This window comes from Clinocottus analis, unplaced genomic scaffold, assembly GCF_023055335.1.
Source record: "Clinocottus analis isolate CAN_PGR_092001 unplaced genomic scaffold, fCliAna1.0.p SCAF_9, whole genome shotgun sequence".
NCBI lineage: Eukaryota > Metazoa > Chordata > Actinopteri > Perciformes > Cottidae > Clinocottus > Clinocottus analis.
The window spans coordinates 13,184,580-13,200,581 of record NW_027176251.1 but is presented as its reverse complement, the minus strand read 5'-3'; the positions used below and the strand labels follow the sequence as shown (position 1 = coordinate 13,200,581).

The 16,002-nt window shown below is 42.1% G+C and overlaps 1 protein-coding gene across 1 annotated transcript in view; it reads left to right on the top strand.

Annotated features, from left to right (window-relative positions):
• Positions 1 to 13,093, top strand: part of agmo (alkylglycerol monooxygenase) — a 40,827-nt gene extending 27,734 nt beyond the window's left edge. Inside the window, exon 13 of the mRNA XM_068570556.1 lies at positions 12,595 to 13,093. Coding sequence (XP_068426657.1) covers positions 12,595 to 12,675 — 81 coding nt within the window. The 3' untranslated portion in view covers positions 12,676 to 13,093. The remainder of the gene's footprint in view (positions 1 to 12,594) is intronic.
• Positions 13,094 to 16,002: the final 2,909 nt, after the last annotated feature.

Here is a 16,002-nt window from a genome sequence, read left to right as displayed (position 1 = left end):
TTTCCGAGAATTCTGCCTCCCATTGACGGTTGGGACATCTTGTTCAGGGCTAAAAATATATTTAAATAAAATTTCAGTCTAAATTGTAATGCCTGATATCTACAATGTCACTTGTTCATGCATGTCTGTTTTTTGTTGATCGGTAAAAAGGTAACTCTAAACAGTTGTCTCCCAATCGCCCCAGGAGGAGCAGACTAAAAAGTTTGGCCAAAAAAAAAAGAAAAGATGAAACATTGCTTTTAAATCTGTGAATAAAATGTGAGGGATAGTCAGAAGGTCTCCACTTTGAGGTTGAAAGGAAAGTGGACGTGGCAGAGAATGAGCATTGTGAAGAGTGGCATAGTTACTTTCTGACTTGCTAAAAAGACTTGACTGTCCGTGTAGAAACAGGAAATATGAAGAAAAATGTATCTATACGGTAGTAATGACATCATCATAAGGAATTCATGGGCATTATAACTGTGTCAGACATAGACGGCATCGTGTTTCCCTGGTGTGTGTGTGTGTGTGTGTGTGTGTGTGTGTGTGTGTGTGTCTGTAGCCTGTGATTGTGTGTGTTGTGTGGTCTGCTTTGTGTGTGTGAAATGTGTGTGAGCTGGGTGCTAAGTCTAGCCCTGCAGGCCTGTGATCTATGAGTCCAGATGCGTCGCCCAATTGACCATAAAATTGGCGTGCCTTTCTGGCTCTGGCAGCCGACTGTAGATGGCGGCTGACCTCTCATTACTTGCTCTCCCTCCCAACAACGGCCTCCCTTTTTCTTTTTTCTCCCTCCCTCTTTCTGCCCGCCCTCGCTGCTTGCCATCACAGCCAGTGCGAACGCGAGCGGCCGCTTCTGGAACCAATTAGTGCCGTCTGCCGCTAAGTAGAGCTGGCTGATGGGATTTGCACGTGAGCGCCGAATCGCTGCTTCTTTTTTTTTTATTGTCCTCCGACTCCACATCTGTGATTCTCAGGTGTTCAAAAGACAACTCGAGGCTTCGCCACCTTTTCTTTCTCGTCACACATTGGAATCAAAACTGAATGAATCCTGATTTGTCTCAAGTGCACATCCAAATCGGCTTCGGAGCAAAAAAAAAATAAAAAATCCTCTTGATTTATGCTGCACATGCTGCACGGCCGTGTCACTTTGACAACGCCGTAACATTTACGCAGCCGTCTCCTTAAGTGAATCATTAGGCCTCATTTCAAGTCGCAGTACATCAGCTTGAGCTGAATAAAGGTCTCGCTAGCAGGTGAGGCTTGTTGAAAATCCTCACAATTTACTTGAATTGGTCCCGGACATATTTGTGCAATTCGCTCAGAAGTTTAACAAAAGAAGAGTAAAAAAAAAGAAAGGTGAACGGCCAGTTCTTTGTTGCAGCGGTGGGCGGGTGGGCGGGTGTGGGGGAGGGGTGAGTGGGGGGTGTTTTGAAGTTGGGCCAATCAATTAACAGTCACTTGAATAGGAGGAGGGGAAATTCACATTTAATTGTATTCAGGCTCATGCGACTGTACAGTTGGGAAAAGGAGGGGGATTAAAAAAAAAAACTAGGTCGGTTTGTGGTCCTTCAAACCCAGTGGTGTGATATACTGCACCCTTAAAGCTCACAGTGGTATTTATAGTGGCTCTGGAGATTTCCCTTGTAAAGCTGCAGGCTTGACCTGTAAACCAGGGCTGCCTCTCACTCCCAGCCCAAAACCCCCGTCTGCCTCGCTCGCATGAAGACCTCGCTGGTTTCATGCGAGACGAGGCCGGTAACCGTGTGTGTGTGTGTGTGTGCGTGTGCGTGTGCGTGTGCGTGTACGTGTGCGCGAGCATCTGTAAAGAGGAAGTTGTTGCAACGCCTCAAACCAACCTTTACTCATGCCGTCCTGAAGAATTGAATGCACATGATGGAGAAGAGTAGGAAAATCTGGAAGCCAGTTTTCTGTTTCTTACTCCAGATAAACAGATTTTGATCGTGCTCTCTGAAATCGTGACCACGATGCAAACGGAGAGCAGTGATTTAGAAAACTTACTATGTAATATGTCCCAAACATTTCAGCAAATTGGACACTTACTTATTTATTGGCCAACATAAGCATGTACATGTGTGATATTATCTGCTGGGCCTATGGATTGGATTAAATTAAGCTGGACAAGAATATGAAAATAGCAAACATTGACAAAAATATTATATCTAGTATGTGTCAATGTTCTTATTTGTTCTACGTGTTGCACTTTAGTTGAATACTTAAGTTTACTTATTCATGGTGTGTGCTTGAGCTATGCAAGGTTTGTATACTTTTTTATTACGCTTAACATTTTTGTGTAACAATTGAATTTTTTATTTGAGTTGCATCAGGAACAATTGTAAGTGAATCAGGGAGTCTGATGTGAGTGAAGTTGGACATATTATATATTATATTTTCCGATGGGGAATCAAAGCTGTTATAGCTGCGTCCTCAAAGGCACCGGACTGCGTTGACAGAGACAGTGATTTGACCTCTACTAGTCTAGTCTTGGTGTTATTGTGTAATAGATTGACTATGAATAAGGATATTACGTTATGTACCAGCGTAGTCATGCCGAAACATCACGTGGGAAAACATTTGTATGCGGTTCTTGGGAAATAGCATTTCATCCCTAAAACATACGTAAGTCAATCACAACAGAATGACATAAATTAAATATGTATGTCCACACCTTTAACATAGTTACTCAATATTATTATTATTTTTGTCTCTAGTAATTAATCGTTTTAGCTCAAAGGATGATGGCATAATATAATGTTTTTATGAGCCCACTTAGGCTTTGACCTGTATGTATGTGAGGTCTGCAAAATAATATTATTTAAATCAGCACCTTCCTGACAATGTTTCTATTGTTTTTATTGCACGTCTGAGGCACCTGATTGCATTATAGTGTGTGTGTGTGTGTGTGTGTGAGTGTGTGTGTGTGTGTGTGTGTGTGTGTGCACTTGTGCACTTTGCTCTGTACTGGTGTAACACGCGGTTGTGTTACTGTGTAGGCCTCTGGTTAGCCTGAAGGCTCAGGGAGAACGTAGACGCTGTATATCTCAGAGTAATGAAGCAGCTCTTCTCTCAGAACGGCCACGAACTGCTGGGGAAATCACAGTAATTTAAGAGCAGAGCTCATAAACATGCACCTGTCTTCGGTTGAGAGAGCGAGCGAGCAAGAGAGAGAGAGAGAGACCGAGAGAGAGAAAGAGAGCATCTTAGGTCGCAGAAACTTTCTGGGTTTAAATTCCCAAAAAATAAAATCCAAATCCAAAATAATGTCAGGCTATCCTTTTGTTTTTTCTAAATTCTGTATGTCCTTTTTGTGTTAATGAAATAAAACAAATTTCCCCAAATAGAATAATAATACAAAGCCAGTGAGCATTGTCTATTTTCCTTTTATTTGTACAATATGCCTGGGATGTGTCCTTGTAAGAAATGACTTCAAGAGGTGGTACATTTGCTCATGCAAGTCTGACACTTGAGAAGCAAATCTAAATCTGCGTAATGCGGTCCAAATTTCTAAATATATTTGAAAAAAAAAACGTAATTGTTTTCACACCTCATTAGATTTTCCATCATTTCATCGTCGTGCTGATACTGTATACCGACCTGAAAAGAGTCTTTTTCTGAGAAGCGTTCAGGGGAAGGATGAATGCTGCGCGGCCAAAAGAAGAGGTCGGAACAATATTATGAAGTTCACGTCAAACACAAAGGCTCAAAGTGGCTTTATCTGCGACACATTGCCTGATTTGTCTGCAAAAATGGCAAAAACCAATCCCCCCTGTTCCCGCCATGGCAGCCGGCAGAGAAGACGGCAGGAGGTGAGAGGTGAGAGGTCGGCGTTATCGGAGAGCGTTGTTTCCACTCACCAATTCTCAGGTGCGAGAGGTCAGCAGGCTTTTTGTTCTTTCTTTTTTTTGAAGCAGGAATGTGTGGTAGCAAGAAGCAGCGCTGAGGTTAGCAGGATTGTTTGGGGCAATGGAAACTCTTGTGAGCATGACATCATCTGAGGGCTCGCAGGACTGGAAAAAGAAAAGGAAATCTCCTCCCAGGGAGAAAACGGAGGGATTTGAAAAGAGAAATGCTGGGTCGGACTGTTCCGTTGGAGTAAACAGCGGGGTGGTCGACAGTACACAGTGTGAAATATTATCACTCAATGTGCAGGGGATCGTGCCCGTCAAAGAGTAACCGCTTGGTTTATGTTGTCAAACCACTTGCCAGGTAAAGCTATGGAAATCTAGCAGCAATTGGCCCTCCGGGGGTTCTGTAGCAGTGTTTAGTTTGGCTTTTGTGGAACTAAGTTTTTGTGGCCAGCGTTGACTTTCTTTTGAATTTGTCTTCCTATTTGTGCTTTAATTCATAGACGAAACACAACAGTCCTCCAGTTTATGCTCCGGCCTCAGGGACCAACATGTGAACCTGATTGAACCTGACCATTTTTTCTTTCTTACGGTATCATTTTTCCCTCTTCTGAAATGCACTTTTCACAGAACTGGAACTCCAATTTCCAAAATCCTAAAACACAACAATTGATAAAAGGCATTCATGAAGTTCAAACATAAATAAGTCAAAGTTTTTACTGTAAAATCCATCAGAGTGGCTCTGAATGAAGGCGTAGCGTATTCATTTAGTCGTCTTTATTGCACTGCGAGCTTTCATCACTCTCCACTTCAGTTTATCAATCTCTCTCTACGCCACGCTCATTGGCTTACTGTCTAACAATCACACGTCTGATAGTGCAGTAAAATTAAATTCCTCATGGTCCTTTTTCACAATAGTTTGGGGCTACAATATATCGCCTGAAGTGAGCTGGAAAATGTCTGTAGCTGCCAGGAGTTGTGAGCACTAGGGGGGTTTTGGACTGACTGCAGATCTAAGGTTGCAAAATTGGAAATGGCCGCTGTCACACACAGACCTCCACCATTGAATATCTTCTACACTGACAAAGAATCAACAGCCAAGTCCTCACAAAAAGGTCAACGGTCACGTATTTCTTGGAAGTATTTTTGATTTTTCTGATACGATTCCTAATCTCGGGGCTGATGAGGAAGCCTGACCGTCCACCTCCTCTCCAAATGTTGGGGTGTCCCCCGAGTTAGACACTGACACTCCGGATGGTTGGACCAGTAGCTACCAAGTTAAACTTAATCGGTCCCCCTTGCCTTAATAAAGTCAGTATCTGATTCTGAGCCAGAGTATCAATCGGAGCATTTCCGGCTTATCAGAGACCTTCGGCTGGTCACAGATTTAATGGAGGTAGACGTTATAAAACTCTGCAGCCATGAATATTCTCTTGGTCCAATGATGCCTCGGACCTGATCACTTCCTCTTCTGCTTGTATAAAAAAAAGTGTGTCAATTAGATGGCAAACATACTTTGAAAGACAAGGCGGCAAATGGCATGCAACGGTGACACGCCCGTTTGGACAAACTGTGAAGTGGTTCCTGCGTTTTTCTTCGACAACGGCCTTCCTCGCGGCTGCTTTGTTCACAGTTCCCGCTCCAGTTTCATGGGAGCAATAGCGACTCCTGCGCGGGCGAATATGTGCAGAGTAACTGCGCTCCAGAACAGAGCACACAGCCACGAAGAAGATGGCGCCTCGGTTAACGCCGCAACCATGCTGGGCCCTCCAGGCACTTTACCTGACGGCCAAGACCTCGACTTCTGGTTCTCTAAGTCTTTGAGTTCAAGTGAACCACGCATCTGAAAGCTCAATATACTGACGTAGGAACCTGCATGACATATTTCTTCTCCCTCTCAAAGGCCTTGAATTGCTCCTGGGCACAGAAATCATTTTGGTTCTGAAGGAATAATATGGTCTCTTGAGGTATCGTCCTCATACTGCCTTCTGTCCTCTGTACTGGTCATATCCTGTGAACCTTATATTCTACCTGACTCCCCAAGGCCTTATTCTCCCTCTCCAAAGCTTGCTCTCACGAGTCATCCTTTTATGTTTGAAGCGTTTTTTTTTTCTTCTCCTTTTATCTCTGCACTGAATCCAGTTGCTGCTTTATGGCGACCTCTTCATCCTCTTCATCCTCCTCAGCCTCTTCATCCTTTCACCATTCACCGACCTTGCGAGATGAATTATTGTCTTTGGAGTTAAATTTGATTGATTCTTTAATAAGTTTATCTGATCCGATTTCACATTTCACATTTCATTGTCATAGTTAAATAACCGTAAACTGGGCACTAGTTATACGTTCAGCATGGTTGTTGTTGTGTTAACAAATTGGAACAAGCCGGCAAAGATGGAAACATTTTTCTCATTGTTGAGCTGATTACAGCCTCTTGCTACACAGAAGAGTTGGCACTGTAGGAATGTTATAATTTGTATGAATATGAGTTGAAGGACACATGGAGTCGGTGGTAAAGAAACCCCTCTTACATAACCCCTCGGAGAGTCGACCATCTGCACTATTCACTATTCACCAGCGCCGCTCCTTGTAAATACAAACTTGAGCTTGATTTGGCAGAAGCAAATGCAAACGCTTGTCCACCCTCTTTTGTGTTTGTCTGTCACCCGTCCCATTCCTGGACGCCTGCCCAATACTCCTACAACTTATCCAACTAATGCATTCTTCACTGCGGGGTCTACCCGTGTGGTCGCCGAGGGAACGTGTGGTTAATGATGAGGTGAGGAGTTCTCCCGTTGAGGCTGACGCGGTGCCAAGCTGCCGGGGCCTGAAGTGAAATAAAGGGCTTCTCTCAGGGATTCGTCTTGTGTCCGTCGGTGAGGCATAATGGCCCGGATGAGTTGTCGTTGACCTAACATGTGACCCTCCAGCAGACGCATGCTGAAGGAGAATAAACACCAGATGTGAGGAAGAAAACCTCTAAAACAACTGCATCATTCTAAATTGGCGTATCATCATACCGCTTTGTGTTTTGCTACACTTTCCCCGAGCGGACACTGCCGGTTCACATGTGTTTGGTCTGGCTGCACTGTTTGTGTGTGTGTGTGTGTGTGTGTGTGTGTGTGAGTGTGAGTGTGATGGTGATATTTCTCATGGCTGTGCTACAGAGCAGGCACTACACTGAGTCTCTGGTGGGACATTAACCTGCTCCACGTATCCTTCCTGAGTCTGCTCAAACAACCCGGGCTCAGAGATGGAATATCTGCTCCTAATGAACAGACAGGAAGTCCTGTGTGTGTGTGTGTGTGTGTGTGTGTGTGTGTGTGTGTGTGTGTGTGTACTTGCGTAGCACTATGTATGTTAAAAAGTGTTTGGATATAATGTGTGTTTGTTTAATGTGCATCTGTTTATAATACATACACAGTGTGTACTTGTACATACAGCATATATGTATGTAAGTATATTTATTTTATCAACAATATTTTCCCCTTTTCTTTTTAAAAAGCAACAATTAAATCATGTTTTTTTTTTGTTTTTTTAGCTTTTCCTTAAAAATACTGCGATTTGAATCAGTTTGAACTGATTTCATCCTCATGTACAACTATGGTCCCGAACAGAAACAATCTTTGTTTTCTTTATTTACGTTTCAAGAAAACGTCCAAAAAGTGTATTATAAGCTTCTAATCAGCCAGATTCTCTTTAAAAGACGTGTGTGTTACTTCGTAGTTCATTGACTCACAGCGCTGGTCGTCAGTTGAACGAGCGGTGCGATTTGTCTCTTTCTCACTTCAAATAGCTCCACTCTGTATCTTTGGATCAATCGGCATGAAAAAATAGGATAAATAGGTTTTATTTTCACCAATTCAGTCGCGTTCCCCGCCCACCCCGACTCCTCAGCCAGGTTAAAACAAAAAAATAATATTTTTTCCGACACAGTTTTGGTCCAGGTCTGGTGGGCTGTAGGCAGCCATACGGAGAGGGAGCTCTGGAAACATCCCATTACAGGTCATATATCACACGTCTGACAGCAGCCATTCTGCCTTGTTTTCATTTCAATCACGAGTGCAGCTGCAGCTCCAGAACAGCGAGGCTCTGCCACGTTAACCCGCTGAAGGCTGGGAGATAGAAGTCGCCCGAGGCACCCCGGGGTGTCTCTGCGTGATGCTTTATATCCATCAACAGCCCACTAAAGGACCGTGGAGGTGACCAGCGTTCACTCTGAAGGTCGACGCAGATATTTGTATGTTGGCGCTGCAGATGGCCCGTTGTTTCATGTTTTTCTTTATATTTGACCGTGAAGTGCCAGAACTCTTGTCAGGCAAAAGATTTAGAACGGTGTTGACACCATCTGAGGTCACTTAAACTCTGCCGTAAAAAAAACAGAACAAGATGAGGCAGCTTTTTAGCCTCCTAAACGTATATTTTACCACAGGCGTGTTACATTTGGGATTCAGGACATCTGCATATTACAGTGTTGGACACTTCTTTCCACCAAACCTTTTTATATCAAACTTGCACGTACTAGTAGATCCCTTTCAAACACTCAAACCAGACTTGGGGATTGTTGGAACAGTGGAAAGATGAATAAAGATGTTTTTGATGAGTTTTATTTAGCTGTTTCTGTCAATGGAGATATTAGTTCGTCCATCTGGGTGTCATGTTTCCATCATCAAAAATAAGCCGATGAAAACCTTTGATTACTGCGGAGTGCTTTGTCTCAGGATGAATGCTGATCGTAGCTTTTTACATTGAAGACAGATATTCGTGGCTGACAGGGATTTCTTTCTGTCTTGTGGAAATGGATTTTATACACGTGATGTCCGTTCTACTTTTAATGTTAATTTACAGAAGTCTAAACATAACTTACTTCCAATTGTTGGATCAAGTGCTGGGCAATGTGGCTTGAAAATAAAACGTTTTTTTTTCTCAAAGTTTGTTAAAAAAAACAGGGTTCAGACATCCACTTTTGGATCTGCTTCAGCTGTTTGAGTTTCTTGACATCCGCCTTGACGTCATCAGGCATAACGTTAGCTACCTAAATACTGAGCAGGGATGTGACAGACGCAGGCTTCATGCACGTAAAAGAGATGATCCCTCATCACTGGATGGAGTCCGTCCCTCTCATAGATATAGCTAGTTGGCTCGCGTCAGCTAGCCACCTGGAGTCACACCAGTCCTGTAGACTGTGTGCAATACAGTGCATCTATTCACATCACAGTTTACAGCTCCGCAGTGACTCCAGTTGCCTACAACAACCAGCATTCATCTGTTTTATTACATTGTGGCCGGCTCAACGGAATTAATTCGATACATCCATAACATTAGCGGGATCTTTTTTTTCTTCAAGTGTGGCGATTGAGGACAGCCCCAGTATCCCTCAGAATGACGTCCATATTGGACGTTTATGAACTCCTCGATTTGCATCCAATGCCAACATGCAGAAAGCAGCGTGCTGTGTGTGGAGCGAGGCAGAAAGGGCCGGTCAGGGTTTGGACGGCTGAGCACTTCTCTCTGCCGCTCTATGGAAACAGCACACTCGCGGCTAAAAGTAGAGAGAACTCCCAAATGTCTTTTGTGCCCGTACAACACAGTTACCATGCAATAAATCATGCAAAAGAACAAAACGCAAATGGAATTTCTTTGATAATTTCTTTTACAGATATTGGAAAAGAATGGACTTTCATACATCCAACATTTCTTCACATGCCCACAAGTGTTACCAAGGTTGGAATTGAATAACGAAGGCTATAGTGCTTTTTAAAATAAACTATTTTCAATTACAGCCTCTTCTGTTCAGCAGCGTGAAGTTCAGTCAAAGTTTCACTGAATTTTCGTCACGTGACTGTTAGTCTCAGGCGAATCAATCATGTCTCCATAGCTGCACGGCGGAGGGCAGAATTTCATGTTTTTTACAGGGTCTGGTAAAAGCAAACTTAAAATGTGAAGCTTCGTTTTGATTGCTTTTTCTGATGGACGCGTCCGTCGCGCATGGCGTGTTCAAGGACCGTCGGACAGATGAAAATGAAACTATCTTTTTTACAGCTTCAGATAAAAGGTGTAGTTTTGGTGTTTAAAGAAAACTTGATTTTCAATGGAGGTTGTTCAGGGTTAAGAGGCTTAACCTTAACGACGTCAGAGTTACAATGGAGAAAAAAGGAAATATTAGGAACGTTATATATATTTTTTTAATTTCAGAAACGTCCAATATTCCTGTTCTTTTCTGGCCGTAAGTGCTTCCATGAATCTGAATGACCTTGGTGAACTTTGAGCTAAATAATAATCTCGCATGCTACCATGCCAAAGTTAGTCAGAAGAAGTGTTGGACAGTAAAACACAAAGAAAACAGCCGTCTCCCCTGAGTAAAACCTCATGTCCGTGGCTTTTTGTATTGCTACTCTTAACAAAGTACCTTCTGCCCAAAACAAAGTGAGTGTGAGTCGATTTGCTGAGATCTCAACTTTGGGAGCCGCTGCTGTCTGGCTGTAGTGCTTATTTGTAGACGATCAAACCTGCTTCCTTCCACGACGTAATCTGTCCCACATGGATTTCCGACAGAGTCCATTAAAATGTAGCGTAGCGGGGCCGAACGGGGAGAGATGAGAACCAGGGTCAAATAGGTGCCCTTCCTCTGCCTCAACACGCTTTGATAGAAACGTCTGTCATGTTTCGCTCCGTTGGACTGAAATGTGATTTGCGAGGTTCTGCCAAGGCTCCCGATCCCAATCCGTCTCCGAGATGGACACGCTGCTGCTTCAAGTATTTCAAATCTTCCATCTGTTTTTTCTTCAATTAATTAAGACTTTTAGACGTCTTGGATAAATTGTATTTAGTTGATTTAGCGGGAGCCGCCGGTGAGTTCCAGTCAAAGTCAGATATCACTTATACTGGTTTTCTTTATACTTTTGGCTGCTGATTTCCTCAAAACAAACGAACAATAAATCTCGCCTTACTCTCGGTTTGGTTTCCATCCAAACAAACTTTGTCAGGTGTAAGAAAGTGATAAGAAAAAGATAAGAAAGTTCACGCTACATTTAGAATATTTTCGCAGGTTTACTTTACTGAAGAGACAACTGTTGTGTTCACTTAGTCTCATCCGGTTGATTTGGAGTTTAAAACTACAGATACGGGCGACTCCAAAGCTGATTGTTTACGCTGCACACGACACGGAAACAAACCGGTCCTCGGTTCGAATCCCAACTGGCTGCATGTCATTCCCCGACTCTCCCCCCCCCCCCAAATATTCTCTTCATCACAAAAAAAGAAATACAAGCATAACCCTGCAGATTGTTCTGATCCTTAATGGAGGCACTTCAGGTATCGGCCACTAGAAAGCTCTCTGGATTAGTTACTGCTTCGTCTGTCGTAGAGCAGTTTTCAGGTAGTGCGAGGTCAAAAAGCAGAGAGAGGTCTCTCTCTCTCTCTCTCTCTCTCTCTCTCTCTCACTCTCTCAGAGGAAAACAGCTGCCGTGTCCAGGAGGAAACGTTGCTTTTTTCCCATCAGGCTGTTCTGCATGTGATGGACAGCGGCCTGGTTTTGGCTTGAGCTGCGGTGTAGGAAGTAGTTTCTGGGCCAAAACGCAGCGAGGGGTGGAGGAGGGGGCGGGTTCAAGCAGAGCCCCCCCCCCCCCTCTCCCTCTCGGAGTAGCGAGGTGTCCCCCCCCCCCTCCTGTGGCGGTGACCCTTTTGACCCCGTCATAAGAGCATCAGGGGAGAAGATCTGCTCCTTAACCCCTGAGCCCACTTTCTACATCATCCTAAGACAGAAAACCTCCTGCTGTTTTCTTTCGATTACAGATTCACTTTCTGTGTTTGCGTTTGCTTCGGCTGGTCGCAAATGATACCTGTCGCGCGTTTTATGTCATGTTTTCTTTTTGGATTCTGATCATCCGTCTTGTTTTTTTTCTGAGTGTAACATCTTTAAAGCATCTCTCAGTCTCTTTAGTTGACCAATTAATTAAAATCAGTATCTAGTTATAAGTGTTACACAAAATAAACATAAAATCAGGTTGCAGAAAGGTTTACAAAAATACAACCACATTGTAATTTCTAAAAATATTTAGTTTGTTAAAAGATATCAGGAAGCTCCTTAAGGCTGGAAGGCATGAATCAGGCCTTCGATCTAGTAAGTAGTTTAAAATAATCATAATAAACTATTGCATAATATAATATAACGAAAGGAAAGAAGTTAAGTTCATGTTTCAAAAGCTAATGAGACATGAAACTCTGAATGTGTGGTAACACGTCTAAATGTCTAGAGCTCAAACTACTCGAGGATTAGTCGTGTCCCTTGTTAAAGGAGGTGGATCAAGCTTATCCCACAGTATTATGTGCACATTTTCTGGGCTCATAAACTGGAAAACAAAACATTTGTTTTCTGTCAGAATCACGCAAAAAAGTAAGAAATTAAATGAAATATGTACATTCATGGTCTTAGGAATACTTCTGATATTGCTTAAACCAAACCGTAAGTCGGTTAATTGGAAGTTGTCAAATTAGTCATTTTATTAAACGTCCACATTCAAACTGTGCCGTCAGCTCGTTAACACTTTCGACATCTTCTGAGCAGATTTTCGGACTCGCAAAGGAGAACTGAGCTGCTCTTGTCTGTTTTAAATATTTAGGCAACACTTCACCTCAGCAAAATCTGGAAACATAGCGACCTATCTGCTCCTAACCCTCTCTCTCTCTCTCTCTCTCTCTCTCTCTCTCTCTCTCTCTCTCTCTCTCTCTCTCTCTCTCTCTCTGCGTTGTGCAGGCCTTTGTCTCCCTCTCTCTGCTGCTCTGGGCTCTGCAGAGCTTCTCCCAGCTGCTCCGCATCAAGAAGAAGGCCGACTGAGTCGACACACTGACGGATGGGCAATCCTCCGAAGTTATAATTGTTGACGTAATGTCATCTGTAGCTAATAGTCACAAAAACAATATCGTTTCAGTTTCTGATGGACTCCCCTCTCTGCTATTTATGTACAACCTATGACTGAAGCTTCATGACGTCAGTTCGACAAGGTGCTCAACACGTGTTTTTTTTTTTATCTCGATCAAATGATCTCATTCTTTCTTTAAATAACATCGCCTATGCTTTTGTTTCCACTGTCATAACATAATTGCAGCAGTGCTAATTGAAGTAGTAATACATTGACATATTTATATATCACCTGAACCACTGTGTACATTATGTGAATATTGTGATACTTTTATCAAAATATACCTCTTATAAATGCCACTGATGCCTTTTGCTTTTAACTTGCACACCTCTTGTTCCGTATGTTGTTTTCCATTGACCGTTGCAATTAAAACAATTGAAACTTTGGGCTCCTCTCTGTTTGTATTTTTCTAAATAAATGCATATAGACAGAATGACACCCTGGGGCGTTGTGCAGTGTGTCGTAACGACAGATTGTTCGTATGAATTCCTCCTCCGAGCCTCCAGATCGTGTGTGGGAGAGGCAAACAGTCCACAGCAGATGGTGCTGTTATCAACTGCCAGAAGTCTTGTAGATCCACATCTTGTTGACGAGAGACAAGAGATGCACTGTTCAACAGTACTCTGTGTTTGAGACACGTCAAGGCATTATACAACTTTCCAAGTTAATTCATTATGTTAAGGCGTTTTTTTTTGTGTTAAAATTGTTCTAAAATTTTATGTGAATATAATATTTGAGTGTGCGATCTTTTCCCACACAAAGCAAAACAATACACAACAATACACAACACCACATGTCCAAGTGGCTAAAAGTGTGTAAAACATGACTTTTACTACATCACAGACCTAAATCTGCAGCTGAAAAACACAAAATTATACCCTATATCGTGATATATATATATATATATATATATATATATATATATATATATATATATATATATATATATATATATATATAAAATACATTATAAATATTTTAATTTAATTTATAAATAATTTGTGTAAATATGGAAACATGTAGATATGTTCACATGCAAATGTTAAAATATTAATATCTACTTGTAATCACAGTATGCATATTATGTAAATGACTAAAATTTGTGAAAAGGGTATGAATATTCATGTATCATTTTAACAGGTCCACAGATGGCATCACTCTACTGTACATATGTACCATGGTGGCTCCACTGAAACACCAGACATCGTGTCAGATGTGCTCACCTGACAGATGCAGGGAACATCTGTGAAGGACTAATGAGCACACTGTGTGTGTGTGTGTGTGTGTGTGTGTGTGTGTGTGTGTGTGTGTGTGTGTGTGTGTGTGTGTGTGTGTGTGTCCTGGGAGTGTAAGCAATTTTTAATACACTTGAGTATTAAAATATTATGTTTTTTTGATCATGTATAATTTCTCAAAATCACTGTATTGACTTTTGAAGGGTAACATAAACCCCAAATGAAATAAAATCCAATGCATATTAGTAGTGTTGAATTTGACTTATTGTGAATAAATAGGCAGGATATATGGATATGGAGGCAGCTTTGGTCCCCAACTAACGACATAGTGTGGATAAAGAGGTATGTGCTTACGTACACTATAGCTTCCGCTATTGGCAATCACAAGTGAACTAAAGGATACATCCATAACATTAGCGGGATCTTTTTTTTTCAAGTGTGGCGATTGAGGACAGCCCAGTATCCCTCAGAATAATTAGGGTACGGTCGGCCCTATGCTTAAAGCTCAAAGGTTTAAATCCATGTAACAGCATCAAAATGTGCACAGCACAACATCTAAGTGACATGACGTTTCAGGTACGTTTGTATTCTTCTATTTGGCTAATAGCACCTCCTTATTAGCTGTCTAGGAAGAGATAAGAGGCCGGTCTGTTGGTGGTGAGTTGACGAATTCAGATCGTTCACTGACGTAAAAATACTCATACGGTACTGTGAGTGATTGCTACTATTCAACATGAATTTAAAACCTTACCACAGTAAAAATATTGAAGTATCATCAGGAAAATGTACTTAATGTACTATGATATACAATGTTTTTGGATTCATATTACTGCTCCATTAATGTGCATGTTGCATTTTAGTACTGTAGTAGTTTTAAACTGCTTTTTATACTGTTGTCTAGTTTAATCTAAAAGCAATGCATCATATTCTATAAGATCCTCATACGTTTGTATCGTATCTGTCCTGTGAAAACCACATATCTCTAAAAGCGGACCTGTTTTCAGCTTTGGAACGATGCATTTTCCAGCTGACCCGAGACTCTTTTAAAGAGCCTTAGTGTGGGATTTAGTGACCTCTAGCGGTGAGGTTGCAGATTGCAATCAGCTGAATACGTCTCCGCTCACTCCTCCCTTTTCAAGCCTGCGTAACGTGAGCCCCCCTGTGCATTACGTATGTCACGTAACATGTTTTGCATAACTTAAAATAAGTCAGTGGAACTTTTGGGTTGAGACACAAACGCCGTTTTTCTGGGTGAATGTCCTGCGTTTGACAAACAATGTGCATTGGTCGTGATTATTCCTCCTGTTTATACTGGCCTATAAGAGATCTTATGCACTTCCCTTGTCAGTGACGGTAGGGGGGGAATCCAGTCGTCCAGGGAAGCCCATTTCCGTTAAATTATTATTAACTCCTTGATTTTTATGTTAATGTAATCATATGCAGTCCAATCAGTGATGAAATATTATTTTTTCAAAGATAAAGAGCGAATACAGTGTGAGCCTGCTTTTTAATGACCTGTTGGGTTATTGAAGCGATCCACCGACAGGTCGAGAAGCTGAAATATTGATCCCGGTGTGGACGGATATGGCCTTAACCTTTACATGAAATCCTACTAATAGGCAGTGAGGGAATTCTGCCCCGGGTCTCGCTTAATGGAACGAGGAAATGTCGCTCAAGAAAGACGATCAATGAGACAGTCAATGGGAATTGGATCTCGCTGTAATGTAAAAGAGGCCAAGAGCAAACCAACAGTTGCCTTATCCTGGCTGCGTAGGAGCAGCTTCTTAACAGCCTTTGCATTGCCTGAAAATGGCATCAATGAATAAAAAAGCAAAAAAGATTTGCGTTTCTCTTACTGCAGCTAATGTTCTCTCCGTTAGTCACTGAATACTACACGTGTGTGTGTGTGTGTGTGTGTGTGTGTGTGTGTGTGTGTGTGTGTGTGTGTGTGTGTGTACACATGGTAGTAAAGGAGTAATGAGTCAGTTCCAGCATTTGGCTGATTGA